The 20545-nt window shown below is 46.7% G+C and overlaps 1 protein-coding gene across 1 annotated transcript in view; it reads right to left on the bottom strand.

Moving 5' to 3' along the window:
• Positions 1-2804: 2804 nt before the first annotated feature.
• Positions 2805-20545, bottom strand: part of tenm4 (teneurin transmembrane protein 4) — a 120828-nt gene continuing 103087 nt past the window's right edge. Inside the window, exons 26-30 of the mRNA XM_062386504.1 lie at positions 19592-19827; positions 15029-15325; positions 12465-14079; positions 9777-9919; positions 2805-5749 (exon numbers count right to left, since the gene is read on the bottom strand). Of these exons, the coding sequence (XP_062242488.1) occupies positions 4991-5749; positions 9777-9919; positions 12465-14079; positions 15029-15325; positions 19592-19827 (3050 nt within the window). The 3' untranslated portion in view covers positions 2805-4990. The remainder of the gene's footprint in view (positions 5750-9776; positions 9920-12464; positions 14080-15028; positions 15326-19591; positions 19828-20545) is intronic.

Here is a 20545-nt window from a genome sequence, read left to right as displayed (position 1 = left end):
TGTCTGCGCAGGGGAAACTAGAAAAACACATTAATTACAGTTTATGTTTTAATCTCATCTTCGTCAACGCGGGGTCCTGGGTAATTTTTTTTATCCGAGTTTGCTCCATGTCGTGCGAGGAAGGTGAGGCCCAGAGGGAAACCAGGAGACAGGTGTTTCATTTTAGTGGTTTATTTTTGGATCACACACCGGTTTCTGGACCTCAGCTGCGTTTTTAACTGCGACAACCTTCGCCCGTGTTTATCCAACACTCAGGCTCAGAATGTTCAAATCATCAGTGAGAGGAAACAGATGGAGTGTGAAGGCAATGTGGAGATATCGCTTCTCATCAGGGCCCCGGCTCAGGTAATGGGAAACAGCTCATGCATGGTTCTTTAAATCCTCCCATCGCCTGCGGGTCGTCGGTGTGAAACCTGACAAAAAGCGGGGTTTTCTCCTTTTCCTCTAACACACACATGTATCTGGAAGCAGGAAGTCAAATCTCAATGTGATGGGTGACGAGTGAGAGTCGGGCTGCACGTAGCTGTCAGAGAGTCGTCTCCGATGGAACTGAGAAACCCAATTTCTGCAGAACAAGATGTCTGAAAACAGGAAATAAAGAGCCGAGAAATCATTTCCCCTTAATCTCTGTCTGATTGCTGCGACCCGGTAACAGACAGAGGTCTGCTCTGCGTCTCATCTGATTAAAAGATCATCGGCTAGTTGTAGCATCGTGATTTGTTGCTTCGATAAAAGCACAATTAGAGACGTTTCACCAAACGACAGGAGCGAATTTGTGAGGTTTTAATAAGGTCGTTCATCAGCACCAGTGACTCTGCCATTGCTTTCAACCCTTTCTGGAACAAACTGTTTTCCTCACAGTGTTGAATTGCAACCACAGGACAGTTTGTTCTCAAGTTAGAAGAAGAGAAACGCTGCAGCATTTCACATTATCATTTAATATTTACTCACAAATAACACAGTTTGAATTTGTGTGAATTTTGTGTCATTTCTTTTCTTGTGTGGCTGCTCAGTTTCCCCAAATTGTCCCTAATTCAACTTCATTTCGAGTAAAAATGCATTTTTCTGTCATCACAGTGCACTGTGTGTGTTTCCTCTGCACCAGGGGTTTCAGCGGAGTTCTTGTTATTAAGATTCTTCCTGTAAGACTTCAGTCCTCAAGGCTGAAGGATATTGCCTCTCGGCTGCAGAACTCATCCTGCACAGCCTCGATCTGCTCGCAGGACTTTCTGTTCCCCTGTGAAGAAATCCTCTTTACCAGAGCCACGTGGGGCTCGAGGCTCAGGCTGTCTCAGGGAAGATGAGAGCCGCAGATTTAAAATTTACTTGGCAAAAAAAAAAAAAACACATGTGTGTAGTCAAACTGGCCAAAGCAAACACTAGAGGGTGTGATCGTTTCCATCGACGCTCACGTATCACGCAGGGACATCTGCTGTTTTTCCCCCTTAATGTAATGTGAAGAAGAACAAGAGAGAGAGAGAGAGACAGAGAGAGAGAGAGAGAGAGAGAGAGAGAGAGAGAGAGAGTGTCTGCTGAGGTAAAACAGGCCTTCACGCCTCCTTCTGGGCATCGAGCTCAGCTCCGCCTGCAGTGAGCGGAGTCGCTCCAGGCTCCCTCCCCGCCGCCGCCTCACACCGGCAGCTGACTCCCGAGCCCCCCCGCCTGCTAACAGGATTAGCCCCTGAGCTTCACATGTATCCTCAAAGTTACCAAGTTTAACTTTGAGCACCACAGTCTCTCGGTGGCGTTTGCAACTTCTAAAGATCGACCCTCGACTCTGACGAGTAAATTAATACTCAGGTTTCTCTCAGCGTTTTCCTCGAGGCTTTGCTCATATTATCATGACACTGAAATGCATTTACCACAGGGACGTTGTTTCTATATTAACAGTCTGTGTTTTACGTGCTGGTGATTGACCTCATGTTCACAGGCGGTGGTGAATATTTAACTAAATAACGGCATGTGGTGCAATATCACGTTATCATATCATTGAAGTCACGATTCAATCTCAACAAGCAATTAAATATAAAGTACGTGGATAAAGACTCTCGTATAACAGACCTACTTCCTGTCATCATCACCTACCTGTGCTGCGTCTGTGTAGATTTGACATTGAGCAGTTTGTAGATGTGTGTGTTTTTCAGTTCGTTTTTTCATTTGAATGGAGAAAATTAATGAACTGGATCATTTAGTTAATTCAGCTGCTATAGATATATCATTTTATTTTATTTCCAGCATCAAAAACTTCAGTAGCATCTCTCCACGCTAGCTCGAACGCACCGAATGAACGTCCTCATCGTTCAGATCTATCGTCTAACTCAGCTGTAGCGAACTATCCTCCCTTCAATCTGCTCGAATAAGGAAGCAAACACATGGGGCGAAGGAAATCTGCAGCGTGGCTTCACAAAGAGTTTAACTCTGGTGAATATTGACCCAAGATATGGAGTATCTGTGACCGTGGCCTCATCTTGTGAGCTCTACTTTCTCTTGTTTTAATTCTTCTGTAGTTTTATTCAGTCTTAACTTCCTGCAATTGGTCCGAAAGTTTTAAGCCCGCCAGGAAATTGTTTTCACGCTGAGAACGAACCAAACTTTGGTTCAACTATAACTCGGTCGTTTGGTCTGAACCAGGTTCCTCATCTTGGTCCGAGGCACTTTACACCTGATGCTTTGGTTTGGACTAAACTAAAAAAGTCAGAAGCTCTGGACCAATCTAGATATGATTGAATGATCCCTAAGAGAAAACTGATAACATGTGTATCATGTAGAATATATACACAGTACATGAAAGAAAATACACGAAATAAACACAAAATATTCCCTTTATTTTTTTTCTACCTTAAGACTACACAGGGTCACCGATGTAGCTCTAAGAGGTATCTACATTTGCATTTTATTTACAGCTTACTTTGATGTCTTCATATTTACATAGTCAAAGAGAAGCGCTAAAAACACAGTGTCGAGAACAAACCGAAACTCAAAATGAGTCCAAAACGTTAGAAAAAGATACAGTCTTATGACGCAACAGTTCTCAGTGCAATATTCCACAATGCAAATATCCTTCATTCATATAAGGTTGAGCATACATATTTTAAATTTTTTTTTTTTGGAAACAAAAACGTCACTGAATCACCCGACAGCAGAAAAGAATAAAAAAAAAAGAAAAGAAATAATAATAATAAACTGTGTACTGTTCGCTTTAAGGTTTGTACAGATTGAGACGCTCAATCATGCTCCCCCCCCCCACCTCCACACACACAAACAGGTTTATATGTCTGATGGAACAAACGATGAGAAGTGTGCACTGGATTGATAAGTTTAAAAACAAAAACAATAAAGTACCAGGAGTCAAATCGATGTCACAGTTTCTCCTTCTTCTTTTACGTTTTCACATGTTTTCACAAATTGCCCTTTGCTGTCTCCACTGAGGGGGGGGGGGGGGTTCAGAGCTGGACTGTGTCCACGTGGGTTGTTTTCAAGGTCGGGCGTGTATAGACGACCTTTAGTCTGTAAACGGGAGGAAGTGGACCTGCAGGTCTGATGCACTTTGGATGCTGACCTGCAGGCAGCCCTTAGGGCAAAGGCAATTTGTATCTTTCACCTGAACCACAACAGAATGCGGAGCCGATCCATCTCCGCGGCCAATATGCTAATGTGGAAAACATCCCTAACGAGACCGGGTCCTTCAGACTTCCTGGTAACTTGAAAAAAAAAAAAAAAAGTATTTTCAATCCGGATCCGACTGGTAATCGCTGCGAGAAAATACTGACTCAAGCTCGATGATAAAACAAACACTGCCTTTCATATGAGATCAGTAAAAAACAAAGCTGGTCTAATAAAAAAGCAAAAAAACACAGTAATTGATTTAACTAAACCACCTGTCATAGTTTATTCCATGTGTTGAAACACCCTTAAGTATTGTTCAAGTACAACAATTAACAATAAAAGGGACAATAGTTCACATTTTCTTTAAATTCACATTTGTTATACTGTTAATTCATATAGCTATTTATAAAACGAAACTAAAATGTAATTCAAAACCATTCCTTTAAAATACTTTTTGTCGTTTAATACACACATGAGCGCCACACAGTATTTTTCGTCGGCTCCTCGCTATTTTTCAGAATTGAGTCGTTTGACAGTCAAATGAAAAAAAAGGACAATTTATTCTGTTTTTCATTTTCTCTTACTTGGATTTAAAATTAAAAAAACTAAATGATTCCAGTCAGAAAAAAAAAAAGAACCCCACACGATCGAAATAAAAAAAGTGACCTCACATCCCTTTGTTGGCTTCACCACACACCGTTAGCATGACTAAGCAGTTCTGTTAATTTCCTAGTTCATGGAGAAGGCGCTCGACCTCCTCTTCCAAAAAAGAAAAACAGATGACAAGACATCACAGGAGCGGAGGCGCCTGGACAAGTACAGCTCGTGGTGATGAAGGGCTCCAGCAGAAATCGCTCTCATCATTTATGGATGACCGGGGCGATGAGGGCTTCAAGTATAAAAAAGAGAAGTGATTAAAAGAGAAGGAATCTCCTTGGCTGAGGCGCGGGCGACAAAAAGGCAGAATGGAGCGAAGCTTGTGAATAACAATCTGCACGTCTGGCACCGGAGTGAGCCGGTGAACAAAATGCATTACCAGGACTCCTCTCGGATCCCTTTGAACAGAACCACCAACAGCGATGAGGAAATGGGAGTCACGAAAATATGTCACACAGACGTCGCAAATGTTTCCTCCTCCAGCAGCCGCACTTGAAGGGCAAGGACTGTTAAAGAATCTTCAAACGGAGAAGGGCACTCTTCTATTAATACAGTGCAACTGATTGCAACCATGTTTTTTTCTTTTTTAAAGTTTTTTGACGGTATTTTAAAAACCAAGTTGAGCACAGTCAAAGAAAAAAAAAAAGTGGTCATGTACACAACTGTCTTTGGCAAGAAGTCCCATGTCCTACATGTGAGTCCGTCCCTCCACAGCCTCATGTTCATGTCACCTTCGGCCCATTTCGCTCTGTCTCATGAAGTGAATGTTGTTGACACTGTCCGCCAGCTCCGGGTACTGGTCCACCGACACCACGTAGTATCCGTCGTAGCCCTGCACCTTCCCCGAGCCCAGGAGCTGCTGCTTCTCTCCCTCGGTCCAGGTCCGGGAGCCCTCCTCTCCGTCCCTCAGTCTCTGGCGCTCCCGGGCCCACGCCTGGGCCACCGCCCTCTGCCGGGCCAGCTCCAGCACGCGAGCCTTCTCCTCGTCCACGCTGCTGCCGTAGCGCGTGTTCAGGCACAGGGCGCCGTGCTGCAGCTGGATGTCCGTGATGCGCCGAGTCCTGCCGTTGAGCACCGTGTTGACCTGGGACACCGTCACGTTGACGCCGGTCTCCAGCGTGCGGCGGCCCACCGTCATGCCGATGAGGGCCAGGTCTCCCTCCACCGAGCCCAGTTTGACGAAGTAGTGCGTGTCCGTGCCGGCGATGGTGAAGTGCAGGTCCTCGAGGTAGAAGGCGTCGTTCAGCACCGCGGCCATGCGGCGGCCATCTTCGTTGGCCAGGCTGATGATGTCGGTGCTGACGCGACCTTCTCGGATGGCGAATTTCACCCCCTTCCCGAAGATGGAGCCGCCGGAGCCGAACACCTTCTTGCTCTCCGTCTGGGCACAGCCGGCGCTTTTGGATCTGTAGATTTGGCCGAAACGCTCCAGCTTCACGAAAGCCTTCAGCTGCCTCTGAACCTCACACTGGACGCCGAGCAGGGACTGCAAGACAAACACAACTCAGTTTAAATACACACACTAAAATATCGTCTCTGTCAGATTTACACATAGCCATCCATTGCTTGTTTGTTTGCTTCACACCGGGGATTCAAACCCTCGTCTTGACCCTGCTCTGAGCTCAGACCGGGCAGGAGAGTGTGTTTCAAGACTAAATCAGATTCATACCGCTTCATTAACACCTCACACATTTTTCAGTCAGTGCTAAAATATTCTTTCTTTGTGTGTTAATATGTTTCGACTAAAATTAAATGATTCAACACCTTTTGTGTGTTAACGTGATGTCACACACGTACACACACACTTTCACCCTGACTGCTCAGACCTGGACCAGGGAGGTCACAACACACCGAGTTCCTTAATTTAATCTTTCATTCCGGATAAAGTTACAGTAGTTTCTTTCATTACTTTATATTACAGACGGTATTGATCGCCCCCTGGTGGCTGGCTGCCGTATGGATCATAAATCCCATCTCTTCAATGTGAGATTGAATTTATTAACTATTTATTAATAATCATCCACAAATATTTGGATGACAGATGCAACCAATTGGTTTAAGCCAATGAGGTATAAGGTATAATAAGATATCTACAGGTGGTACCAAAAAACACGTCGATATGAAATATCTTTAAAACACAATGTGCTGCGTATAAATAATTCTGTAATTGTTTCACATTCATCATCAGAAGCAAACATCAAATCTGTGAAGCTCTGAAGCCGCTAATGAATCGCGCACAGCGGAGACTCGGGGCAGAGGTGCTGCTCGGAAAATGCAAATCTCTCTGATCATTCGTGACAGGCATGATATTTTCAAAAAGGGTGAAATTACAGTCTCCTGACGGCCGCGCTGCACTAAGCACTGATCAGGGATCTGTGGGCAGCTCGTGTACAGTTTAGACCTCGTCCCCCTACAGATGAGCATCTGCGTCCACGGGCAAAAAACATCATCGACATGAGAAGCTGTTGATTTGGCAGCAAGTAAATCTAACAAAAATGAGGAGTGGAAACCGATCCTAAGATGGAAACCTGCTTTTCTCCTTTCAGAATCTCTTTCCTGTGCAGCCCCATCGAAACCAGTCCGCCTGTTTACACTGCAGTCATTTCCAATATTAGCTTCTGCTTTGGTTTAACACAGCTGGAAGTTTCCAGGTGTATTCTGGGGGGGGGGGGGGGGGAGCAGGATTCTCATATATGCTAATGCTTCAAATACAATAACCGCAGCGAGCCCAGCAGAGCTCCCGACTCGTGCAGCAGGTAAACAGCATGAGGGCGTTTTTTTCTTTACATGCTAATCTGGAGCTTTTAAGTTGGGCCGATGTGTTTGGACACACACACAGGCCCCGTCTCTCTTCCTGTGGAGTTCACTTTGTTGTTATGGTCTCGTGTGGCATCACAGGAACTCACTGATGCTTCTCACTGGAGCTGCCGCAGTTGACAGATGTGTATCAAAAGGTGGCACGTGTGTTTACACAAACACAAACGATTGTTTGTAAATGGGAAAACCGTCTATGCTCACAGACGACTAGTGTTGACCAACATTTTACATAATATTATATTAAGATGCAAATGAAAGACAAACACTCGGATCTAACGCTGGAATTGAATTTTACGACGTGAAGTCTAAGACCCAAGCCACGTTTCCTTCAACCCAAATGGATCCTCTGTCTTAATACTTCTGGACAAGAGACGCTCTTTGGGACTAGAGAGAGATGTTGGTGATATGAAATGGAAGCTGGCTGAGAGCGGAGAGGCTGAGAGCGTCCCGATGAGTCACGTTCAAAGTCCTCCTGACAGTTTCTTCTTCTGTCCCACTGTTAAGACGGAGACTGCAGGCTGGGGGGACAGGGTGGTGCTGAGTGACGAGCATATCTGCCCCCCCCCACCTTCCCGTGACACCACATCAGATCCTGCATGAAGGGGAAACACATCGAGGGGGCAGCTGTGCTCCTGGGCCCCTGACGAGCGAGTGGCCCGGGGGGGGACGACACTTCACACCATGCCACTCCATGTTTGTTTACCGTGCCAACAGTGTGACCCCGGTCAGATGTCCCGGAGGCACCTGGAGGGACGGGGGGGGGGGGGCACCGTCCTCCACTTTGGTCAAACAGCCTCCTGGGACCCCCCCTCCCCCCCATGGAGAGGCATCATTCACATGGCATGGGGCGCTATCAGCCTCCAGCACCAGGCGGAGTGAGAGATCAGGCCTCATCTGTCTGGCCCCTCGTGGCATTTTTCAATCTGGCTGCGGATTCGGCAGCGCGGCGGAACCGGGGCTTGGATGAAAAGAGATGGAGAGGCGGGGCCTACTTGTCTCCTGTACTAAATAGAAATAAAGTGCCAGGGACGCGCCGGAGATACCATGTGTGGTTTCGAAGAATCTTATATTTAATTAGGCTGGTGTGTCCATCTGCAGGGAGCATGGACATCAACCAGCACGGAGGAATCCGGCCTCGGCTCACTCACGTGGGTTAAAGCCTCATTATCTCCATCTTTTCCTAATACCCCGTTTACTGTTGGTTCTTCAGAGGCGCGCTGACGGACGAGCTCCGGCACAAACACAAGCAACGTCTTCAAATCTGGGCTGACGCTGCTATTTAAAGATTCTATTACAGTTTTTTTTTTTTTCAGAGATATCACAGTCGATCACGGATATTCTGGAACACGCGCTTGAAAGGCACGGGGCGAGAAAAAAATTAGCTTTCAGGAAATATTATCATATCAACTTGTGCTTCGTGTGTCTGAGTGAAGCAAACTGAATATAGATGCATATGTGACTAATTCGATTTCGCAGAACACAAGTCCTTTTAACCCCCGAGTGCTTCTAGGAAACAGAAATGAAATGTACACAACCTGATGCATCTTGGCTCGATGCGGTGAAGTGAAAATTACATATTTAACAAAGAAGGATGTTTTTAGTGATTAAGAAATGTAAAAACAAAGCTCAATTTGATTATGAATCATTGACAAATGATTAAATTGTCAGATCTGACTCATCCATTGATTCAGTGAGAATTGCGAATGCTTTATTTTCTGCATTCATTCTTTCTAATCTACAATTCTATTCCATCGCACAGTATCTACCTCCAATATTTGAAATGGAAATTGCCCGGGATGTCTTTGGATTGAATTCGATATTTTCCTCTGTGGCCGCTCCTTTGTAGATCGGTACCTTGGGTGAGCTCAGAGATTCTCTGTGGACTGTGGTGCACGAGCAGTGTGCACGTGCCCGTCCCCAGGGGTGGGGGTGGGGGGGGGCTTTCACACTTACCCACACTCCCCGGAGCGTCTACACCAGATGAGGACATAACTGGAATTTTCTACAACTATCTATTTCTTTTTATTCTTTGGCTCCACTGCGTTCCTCTGTTCAACATGCCTGGCTGGGTGGCCTGTTTGTTTTGGATGGCTGGTCAGATCAGAGGTCACACAAACAGATAACCTTGTATTCCATCATAAGCTTTTAGGCTTATAAATAGACAAGAACACGTTTTTATATAACAGCAAATCCCTGCTGTGTTAAGGTGGCAGCCAGAGTGTCGCTCGACATGACTCCGACCTCCTGATGGGTGGCATTCACCAGTCAAGCTGTAACCGAACCCCCCCGACAACAACATTGGCCTCTTCAATAATTCAGGGGAGTTGGGGGCAACTTAAAAGGGCTGATAAACGCGGGAATCAGAGCATGTCTACTACTCCTCAGACCTTGGCTAACGGTGTAAGACTGAGATGAAATCAATGGGCGGTGGTGGAGGGAATCGAGAGTGAATTTCCCTAATGGCAGGACAATTACAAGAGCTGTTTAGCCTGACCCCATTCCCCAGGACGAGGACGAGGGGCAGGGCTCACTGGGCTGTGTGTTGGCCCGATGGCTGGCAGCTCCTCTGGGACTCTGGGCTACATGGAGCATGTCTATTCTCTAATCGCGCTGAAACGCAGGAGAGGGGCAGAGGTGGGAGAGGGTGAATCTGTGGTGAGTTGACGAGAGGGCGAGGGGAGAGGGACTTGGTTTACCTTGGTGCTGTCCCACTCCTGGGTCTTGATCTGGGTCCTGACCAGCTCGTAGGACGGCTCCATGGCCTCGGTGTTTGGTTTCCGATAGCCGGGAATGACGTTGTACAGCTGGAAGCCGAAAGTTACCAGCCAGCTGTTAACATCTGCAGAAGAGGGATTCAAACAGAAGATCAGACAGTGATGTACACACACATGAGATGTACAATTAAAACCAGTTACTTATTATATTTGGCTTTGAGTCGGGTTCAGTCACGTTCGCTGGATATCGATTTGACTTTTCACGTTTCTATAATTGGGTAAAACATTGGGCTTGGGTCAGAATACTCTTTTTTGAAAGTTGGTAAACAGTTTCCTTCTTTCAGTGGTTTCCACTTCAATCAGAAAAGTGTCAAATTGACTCCTGCACACGCACGTGCAGCACACATGTTGCACACTGTGCATGCTGAACACTAAGGATTCATTTGACACTGGAGATTGTGCAGTCAAGTGCTTGTCTCCTTAATAAACTCCTCAGTCGCTGGGAGCACTTGATTTGTTTGTGGAAGTGGACGAGCTGTAATAAACACTCGAGGCTGCTTCACGTTCATGGTCCACTCCTGCAGGTGACTCACTAATGACACACACAGCTGGGGCCCACCGACGCCCAAAGCCAATATCTGTGAGTGTCTGATAATCACACACGGGAAGTTGAAGTCACTTCAAAGCAGCCGAGACGCAGACGCAGCACATTCTGACGACTCAGCAGGTTTTATCCTCTAATGAGATGCTAAAGAGCAGGAGAGTGACATGTCGGAGATTCAAATCCATGTGATCGAATTAAACGCGGGTCATCTAGCAGCTGCTGTGTTTGTAGGTGCAGCTGCCGATTCCCCGGTGATAAGTCGTCATTAACGTGGAAGAACACAGGAGAAGGCGACAGACATGACTGGGAGATAAAAAACAGAAAAAGAATGGGACAGCAGAATCATCACCGTGACACTTCGGGGGTTAAGTCTGTGACAGACACTGTCGCACCTGAAAAAGCTTTTTTAATTAAGAATTTGTCTGAGGACAATGAAAGGACCCGGGTGATTTCGTTGAAAGGAATGGAAATGTCAGTGCCATCAATCACAATTGAGACGCAGAGCCACTACAGTATATCTAACAGGCTGCTTAGCATTCTACCGCCGGCCGGGCCCTAATGGTGGACCGCGAAGCCGAACGCCCTTTTGCTGTTTGGCACCAGGCTCAATGGCTTTGTTGATCGGAGAGCAGCCGGAACAAAGGAGTGGCAGTTTTTGATCCTCTCATCATTGTCTACACAGGTTAATAAATGAAGGGATAACAGGTTAAAAAAATGATAATTCACAGCCAGCGTGAGCATTATTGGAAAAATAAATATCCCGCTGCATCAAACAGAGAGAGCTCTAAACCCCACAGTCGAGTATCCTTAACAATGCTGTTTAACTCCCAGCCAGAGTGGGTTGATACCACCGGCCCTGGCTGACGCTTCTATGGATCTATTGTGCTCTGCCTCTCCGCTGGGCTGCTTTCACCGCCATTTACCTCCTCCCTGCCACAAAGCAACACAGGACGATGTGATATTTCTGGGAAGGGACCTGAGTGTTCAGCAACAGATGGGGGGGGCTTTGCCGTACAGTATTGTTCCCCTTTGAGCACTTTCAAAACGACAGCCACTGGGCACAGGCATGCACAGCAACACGCACGTGCACGCACACAAACAACAGAGCAGGAAAAACAAGCTCAGCGTCCCTGTGAGGGAGCTATTGGGAAAAAAAAAAAAATCTCTCTCTCTCTCTCTCTCTCTCTCTCCCCACTACACTGCTTTTCTATTTTCAAATTAAATTTTGCCAGGATTTGTTTTTCCATTTGTGGCTTGTTGTTTAGAATAAATAAAAAAAGTCAGCGTCAACACCTGAAGTGAGAATAGTTTGCTGAACTGGGAGAAAAAAGCAAGTTGCACGCAGGTCTGAGGCTTCAGGTGCGATCCCAGCATTACTATTTATTTCTTCTACATGAAGCACATATCCCTCCAACCAAGGCCCAGGAGTCCTATTACTGTGAAACCACATTTAAATTCACTAGATCCAGATTTGTTATCCTTTATCCATGAATTATTCTCTGAGAAATCAATGTTAATGATGCAAAAATGCCCAATCTTGCAATATTATAGAAGAACGTGCCAGAAGCCGTCCCCTGAGCTGGATCTGCACCAAAAAGAGATGGACTCTTTCCTGAGTGATACCACAACCTTCCACCAGGTTCTGTGGTTATCCATCCAGTAGCTTTTGATTAATCCTGCTAAATAACAGAAAAATATGAAAACCTAACCTCTTTGGTGGAAGTAATGATAAGAATCTAATAGCGTTGACTGCCATTAACTGTATTTACACAGTTATTTACCAGTTAAATAATTATGTTATTCTTGGGGCTGCTTCAAACCTATCTTCAGTTACAGCTGAATCCTTCACACAAAGTCCTGCCTCTGTGTAGACTCTGCCTGAAGAGTTGAGATGTGGCCTTGACAAGTTTGCCGCTTTGCAGAGGATGGCAGCTGTGGTTGGAGAAATTTCCATTTTGAAACTTGTTAACACATTTATTTCTCTATTCTCTGGGTTGCCAATCTTCCATCCTCTGCAAAGGGGGTCGGGTGGATTTGTCTCTGTGTTGAACAAGACGAGAACTCACCAGTCATGTAGCACTTTATCTCCTCGTTGTTGCTCAGAGGATTGTTGTTCTTGAACATGTACAAGTTGAACGGCACGATGTGGTTGCTGTTGAGACGTTTCCAGATCTCGTGGTTGGGCGTGGTCCAGCGGCCGGCCAGCACGTCGTAGTCCCGTCTTCCCATGTGGACCAGTTTACTGAGAGGCTCGTACAGGCCTCCCTGGTAGCCGATGATGAGCTGGAAGCTGGGGTTAGAGTCCAGGTAGACCTCCCCGAACGCCGTGTGGAGAATCTGTTTAATCATCAGGCCCGAGCCGCTGAACACAGCCAGAGGGGTTCCTATGTTATCACAGGCCACGTAGAACTCATCCCCGCTGCTCAGCTCCATGGCGAACAGGTGTCCCTGCAGGTCATAGTACAGAGACGTGATCTCCGAGCTGGAGTGATTGTACATGTGCGTGACCCGGGTGGGGCTGGACAGGTCGGCGTAGAAGAACTGCAGGTGATGGCCGGAGCTGCTCCTGCTCGACACCCGCCTGCCCACGCCGTCATAGCGGTACTTGATGCTCCAGCCGCTCACCCTGTTGTACACTTTGATCAGCAGGCCGGCAGAGTTGTACTCAAAGTATTCGTTTCCTCGCTGCTTGAGGAATCCGTCCTCGTCCACCCGGTACTGGACGTCTCCCAGGCGAGTGATCCGGTCTCTGATGTCGTAGCGTAGCGGCGTGAGGCGGGCGCTGTTCCCAGGGCTGAGCAGATGCAAGTTGCCGTTCAGGTCGTAGCTGTATCTCCACAGGGGCTTGTCGTTGATGGAGACCACCTGCAGCTGGCCGTCGGCGTCGTACTCGTAGGTGTAGCGGGTGGTGTTGGCGTACGGCCCGACCTTCAGCTCCTTGGCCACCACTCGGCCCATGTTGTCGTACTGCACCATCATCCAGTACATGAGCGAGCGGAAGATCTCGTACTGGACCTCCTTCACCCGGCCGTAGGCGTCAAAGTGCTTGGTGTGGGTCATCACCGCTGTGGTGATTATCTGATTGATGTCGTAGTAGATCACGCCAAATTTGCCGAACTGCTCGGTTTTGCCGGACACGTCGTCGTAGCGGTACAAGTCGATCGGCAGCGGGGTTTCGTTGATGACCGCCTGCATGCTCGTGACTCGGAAGCTGTTGTCATAGACGTAGTCGAATCGGGCGTTCACCATGCCCTCCTCGCTGAATCGGAAGATCTGCCGGTCGATCAGCGGGCCGATCTGACGGTAGCGGATGGTGCAGGTGAAGCCCTCGCTCTGCAGGTTCACCGTCTTCAGCATGCCCGTCACCTCGTCATAGGAGAAGCCGATGCGCGTGGTGTCGTAGAGGATCTCCAGCAGCTTGGCCAGCTTGCCGTACTTGTAGATGACCCTGCGGCCGGTGCCCAGGTAGGTGGTCTGCAGCAGCTGACCGTTCTCGCTGTAGTCCTGGAGCACCGAGGCGTTACCCTCCGGGGGATGGTAGGTGTTCCTGTAGTAGCCGATGGAGCGCGAGGTTTCCAGGGTCTGCCGTGCCACGTTGGGCATGGTCACGGAGGAGAGTCTGTCGTTTTTGTCAAATTCAAAGATGTACTGCCTCTGGCTGTAGAGCAGGAGAACCATGGACTGGAAAGAGGAAAGAAAAAAAAAACTCATTTATAATTACATTTACCTAGAACACAGTAGAGTGCAAACTAGAATTGTCCCCTTTTGTAACCACATTTAAATTCACTCGATCTGGATTTCTATCTGCACCAAATTGCACAAATATATGAATAAAAAACTAAAAACACTTTATCTGGATTCGCCCCCTGATCTGGATCCGCACCAGATTTTAAATGTGAGTTCAGGCTGTGAATGTACCAGTCACTCGTCCTGCTCACAAGAGGACGAACATAATGTGAAAAGCAACAACATATCACGTAATGCAAGTCTGAGTCGGACCACATCTAATTTCCATCTTGAAAGTAAGAGTTGTTGATATTCCTCCGACGTTAAGATTTTCCTTCAGAGATTATCTCACAAACAAGCCGCTACTTGTTTCTTTCGGAGCTTTTGATTCAAACAGAATAAAGTCGGCATCTCAAAGGTTTGAAGTCTTAAACGAACTCTTTAAATCTGTTCTGTCGTTGTCACAACACGCGGCCGCCCTCTCGGCATTTAGAGGTTACGGAAAAACCAACAAAAGCCTGTGGACAAGGTGACTCGGAGCTATTTTCATATCCCCTCGTCTACAGCCGGGAATCGCAGCGCTTCACCTTTTCCCCAACGATCTCGGCTTCAATTAGTAAGTAGAAAAGTGACATTTCATTCTCACAGGTTGAACTCTGCTGTCAGGATGGAACAGTCTAACATCCGTGGTGTACCAGACAGGTTTTAATTACATTTCTGCTGATATCTGCTCTCGAGGCTGATAATGCGGCACAAACACGGCTGAAGTATTACAAGTTAACTTTTAACTCCAGTCTAAAGACTCCCGTCAAGGCTCCTGCACAGACACTCCTCCACAATTTAACGGTACAACATGTCCCCGTCGTCTTGTATTTAATGTTTTTGCAGTGCAAACATTTCTTACCTTCTCAAGGTACGTGTAGCTCCAGGATTTACCATCAGCGAATATCTGGGAGGTGATTCTGCCGTTCTGGTCGTACTCCATGCGAACCGACATGGTGCCTCTCTGGATGCCGGCCACATGCCCCGCGGCGGAGTAGGTGACGTTGACCCCGTTGAGGCGACTGCTCGGCGCCCACAGAGTGGGTCGACCCGCCTGGTCGTAGTGGATCCGCAAGGTGAACTTCCTGTGGTCGTCATAGACCTTCTCTGTTCTGGTGATTCGATCAAAGTCCAGCGACAGCAAGTTCCTGTTATGAACCTGAAGAGAAGAGGGAAGCGGAGAATTAGAAAAAATGTAATTACACCTCATCAGCTCCACCACGAGGAAATAAACAAGTGTGGGTGCTTGAATTGACTGAGAGGAATTGGCGCCTGGGCTCCTCCAAGGTGGGACCTCACGAGGAGAGCTTTAATCACAAAGTGATTATTTTATGTTCCTCTTTCTTTTCAGGGCTTTTAATTACAGCGGAGGAGTTGTATCTCCGGACTGCAGGAGCCACTGAAGTGATGAAATTATAAGAATTACCATATTTCTTTGTTTGTGTAGAAATCCAGCAGTATAAGGGGGAGTTTGTGTATTCATGCGCTAAACATTAGAGTCACATTGATCATTAAATTCATTTTCACTGCGCACTGAGAGGAATTACCCGGCGCAGATGACTCTCATTTTATTTAGCCATTTCTGTAAATTGGGAGAATAAAAAATCTATTCTCCTGCCCTGTGACTCAGAAGATTGTTTAGATGACACTTTGCATTGTTTGGCTCGTTTGACCCTTCGATCAGAGCCGAGTGGGGATCTCCACAGTGGAATGATCATGTCTTGGTCGGCACAGTGACAAATCCAATGTCTTCCTGTAGTCAGGAGGCAGCTCCTGGGCCAAAGTCAACAAGATCAACCAACGTCCAGGATTTCAGACACTGAGCTCCGGACGTTCAACAGATTCTATTAACGTTGTCAATTGTTTTTACAATATTCCTTAAAGGCTAAAAGTGAAGATCTGATTGAGTTCTTGTCTTCTAGTTCTTGGCTCATGTTTCTCTGTGGGCAGAAGCTAGTGAGGAAAGATAAATCAAATGACTTTTGGTTGCAGTTCAGAGCGAATCCTCAAATAATCACTGACTTCATGTGGTAGACTTTTGAAAATACAGTCGAAGACGTCTCTTTAAACTGCTCCTCTGATTCTGTGCTCTTGTCTTTTCCCCCCCTCTAATAGCTCCTCTTTAGGTGTACTACCATTTGGCGAGCTGAAATACTTGGCAGGGCTTGAAACCATCTTGAGGCGGCTCAGAAAGCTGCTCCTGGCTGCCGACCAGACTCATGCCGTGGAGCAGGCCGCGGCGGGCCTGCTGAGACACCGCACTTTTTCAATTTCACGTCGGGGGGGAAAGAGGATGCTTAGGTCTCTCATCTGTGAAGGGACAATTACCCCAGAGGCAATTAAGGTCACTGATACCTAATTGAGAGGATTACGTTGCACTAAAAGCAACAGATTCATGAGGACAGTGATTGTGTGTGAGTGGAACAAACAATCCGATCCCTGAGAGTGGGGGTGCAGGGTGGGGGGGGGGGGGTCAGGGAATAGAAAGGGGGCCCACATTTGTTATCCTCTATTTTACCTTCACATACAGATTTCACTGACAGAAAAAGAAATTGCTTCACTTGTTAGGAAATTTCTTTAACTACTTACACTCTTACAGATAAGTGACTTAGGCAGCACAGGGCCGCCACCTGTCCGACAAGATTGTGTTGAGGTTTGCTCACAAAATAAAATAAGGTGCAAGAGAGAGAAAGTTCCGAATGCCAGGATCGGGTTCGCCAGAGACTCAACAGGGTAACAAGAAAAAAACTGTCTCTTATCAGAGTTCCCACGATCCCCTGGAGAACGCAAACCCACTCAAGAGGAATCATTTTAAATTGGACATCGCCTCTAAAAGGAGCTTCTAAAGGAAAGGAGACGTGGAGAAAAGACTATTAGAGTACATTAGAGCCAGAGTATTACATTAAGTCTCCTCGACATAAAACATCAGAGACGACGTCTCATCTCTCGATCAATAACGAGTGACGCTCGTCTCCAGTGACAATCTCCATCTGTCACTTTACCAGTGAGACAGTCTTTCTACAGTTTCATGATAATGTCAACAATTACTCGCTTTTGTTTATTCTAACAAAAACTAATTCAATCATTTCATTTGTTGCTGACTTGTTTCTCTTTTGAACAAACAGCCCGACATTATAAGACGCTGGGATGAGACAGAGATAACAGCCACGTGTTTTTATATTTTAGTAACCAGCTATAAGAGATGAGTAGCTTGACATTCTCAGCACGTACATCACGGCAGAGCAGCCAGAAAACAACTGAAGAAGAGGTTGGTTGGAGGAAATGAAGAAGAGGAGCAAACGATGCCATCTTTGTTGTTATTATAACTTCTGCTTGTTTGCAGTGACTTCCTTGTTCTCCTTGCTTGATGACAGGAACAGGTAAATCCATTTCAATAGAGGTTTAGCAAGTAAGCTAAACGATCCGATGAGATTTGATTCATTGGCTTGTGTAATGAATGTGCACAGAATCTCTGTCAGATCCCCAAAACCTTGTCAGGGGATTTGGTTCTTTGGCGTCTGAGGTGGCCGGTTTCTTCAGACCCCGCTCAGGCTGCACCTCCAGTGAATCTGTATGGGTAACCCCTGTGTAGCCGTTGTGTAGCCCTTGTGTAGCCCCTGTGTAGCCCCTGTTTAGCCCTTGTGTAGCCGTTGTGTAGCCCCTGTGTAGCCCATGTGTAGCTTTTGTGTAGCTCTTGTGTAGCAGAGAGCAAATCTCAGCCTTTTGTCGCTTTAAAGCGATTGAGGATTCTCGCTCTCCTAATGTGCACACCACTTAAAGAGGAGGGCTTTTTTCCGAGGAGATAAACCATTATTGTGCCTCGGCGGCGTTAATCATGATCATTGTGGTGAGGCAGGGTGGGGCGAGGGGGAGGGGGGGGGGGGGACAAACAAACCGAGCACCGTCAGTAACCCACTTACCCCGAGGACACGACGAGCAGAACACGGCGAGCACACGCACGTGCAGCTCGGCGATGTAACAAAGTTTACACTCTGATAAACAAACAGCAACAACCTAAATGCTCCGTGAAGTCTTTCTCCTTTTCTCATGCATCACTCTGCTCTGCACACGACCCCCCCCCCCCCACCAGCCCCCCCGCTCCCACACTGCCTGCCACACACTCACCCAGCCACCCACATAATATCACTTGACATGCCACTCAAGGTCGCTCAATGATTCCAGCTCTGTTCATCCCCTCTGCTCTCGCCATTAGGCTGCTCCCATTTCCTATCTCGCCCCCGGGGCCATTGTCTGTAACATACATTAGAAGCTTTCACTTCCAAAGGGACAACAGGGCCATTAAATGAACAGCCAACGACAGACAAAGTGGCACCTCCCCATTAGCGGTGTCACCTCCCAGGGAATGTGGAAGACAACTTAAACCGAGTTGTTATTTGCCTGGGAAACCCTAAGAAAAGCAGAGCAGGACAATCAGCCAGGATCTTCGGCTGCTTCTCCACGTGTTCATGTTGATAACCAGATGTTGTACGATTAAACATCGGCTGTTCAACCTGTCATGAGAAGGGACCTGTTGATTCACAGGATGGATGCATAGAATTTTTTTATTTGAAATTGAATCGGCAATGAGTCTTAGTTGTTGTTATCAAACCCCATTTTGAATTGTTTATCTGTAAAATAAAGATTTTCATATCGACAAAAACACAAACACAGATTCCAATTTGTCTGCGAAAGCCTCATATTGGCGGATTTTTTTATCGGCCAAGCTTGAGTCATTGGAGACTTTCAGAGGAAAGAAAAGAAGTCTGAGTAAAGAAATGCAATTTGTGTGTTGTGCAAACCTTTGATATGATTCAGGAAGTCTATTTTGTAAAATATCTGAGAAATCCATGAATCCCTAAACACCACACAGCAGTTTATAGAGATGATATATAAGATATATTGATTCTTGCAAACTTATTACAGTGACAATATAAGCTACAAACAATAGAATTACACTATTCTTGCTATAATTATCCAGGGAATGTGTGCATGTAAGTGCATGAGAGGTTGAGCCAGATTCAGTTTTCTGTCCTCTAACGATCTTCCATTTTGACACAGTAAAATGCAAAATGCTGAGTCACCTTTTAAAATAAAAGCTGCTTTAATCACTTAAGCATTAATTTGGCGACGCACATCACAGTGAGTCTGGAAGTTGCCTCCTGACAAACTAATCCAGTGACGAGGTTGTAAATGTGTTCGGCCCCAAAAAACTCAGACTCATGCCGCTGAGGAATGCAGAGGTTTTTCATTCAAGGATAAATTGCAGCGAGCGCGGTCACATCCAGGAAGAGGCTGGAATTCAATTCCATTTTGAGCTCGACAGAAATTCTCCTGGCCCTCATCCATTTTTAAACAGTCACCTCGTGATCCTTTTCAAGTGTGTGTGTGTGAGCGCCAGTCACTTTTCACAAGCCGGCGCGCTTACCCTTAATCTGCGTCCGTAAACAGTGACCTGGCCGCGGGCCTGCTCCTTCCTCTGCCTCCACTCCACCAGGTTGAGGCCGTTGTCGATGGCCAGGGTCACGTTCCTCTTGCTGACCGTGGGGTTGACGGTGCCAGCCAGCAGGTGGGGCTCGGTGTGCAGGGAGACCTCCATGCCATTGGCCAGCACTAGCCGCAGCGCGCCGTCCAGACCAATGAAGTAGCTGTTGCGTACTTGATCTGCAGAGGGAGCATGGGGTGGGGGGGGGGGATGATTATAATTAGGAAGTACAAGGAGACACACAATCACAGGCTCTGAAGTTAGAGGACTAAATCTAATATTCATCCCGGTCAGACACAAACATAATGACCCAAAATGGCTGCTCAGCAAAAAGAGAAAGCCATTACCAGCAGTATTTAACTGAACCTCCTGCAATAATATTGGGTCTGTGACAACAAGGATCAATAGTGAGAGGTTTCCCAGCGCCAGTAAAGTTTTACAGCTGTTGCGACAGCCTCGAGGATATGGAAGAATGAAAACTAGCAAAAGATTCGAGCTTGCCTGTGGCCACAGAGAAAAAGGAGGGCGAATCGCAAGTGCAAGAACACACACACACATGCACACAGACACACACACATGCACTCTCATGCACACTCACACACTCTCTCTCAGGGGATAAATCTGAGCCTGTCTGTTGCTGTCCCCAGGTGACGACAGCCTGTGTTCCAGCTCCAGACCAGTGACTAATGTTTCCACCGAGCATCTCAAGCACATTCATCAGAGATGTCTCCTCCTCGCCTCCTATCGGTCCACTGACAGGGACCAGGAGGAATATTATTCTCATTAAGAACAAAGGGGGAAATTAATGGCTTGTCAAACATTAAATTAATTAGTTGACTTCATTTAACAGAAAGGGAAAAAAGGAAAAATCAAAACATTGCACTTTAATTTTCTCGT

Source organism: Platichthys flesus, chromosome 4 (genome assembly GCF_949316205.1).
Source record: "Platichthys flesus chromosome 4, fPlaFle2.1, whole genome shotgun sequence".
Taxonomy (NCBI): domain Eukaryota; kingdom Metazoa; phylum Chordata; class Actinopteri; order Pleuronectiformes; family Pleuronectidae; genus Platichthys; species Platichthys flesus.
The sequence above is the reverse complement of the archived record's forward strand: the minus strand, read 5'-3'. Positions and strand labels throughout refer to the sequence as shown.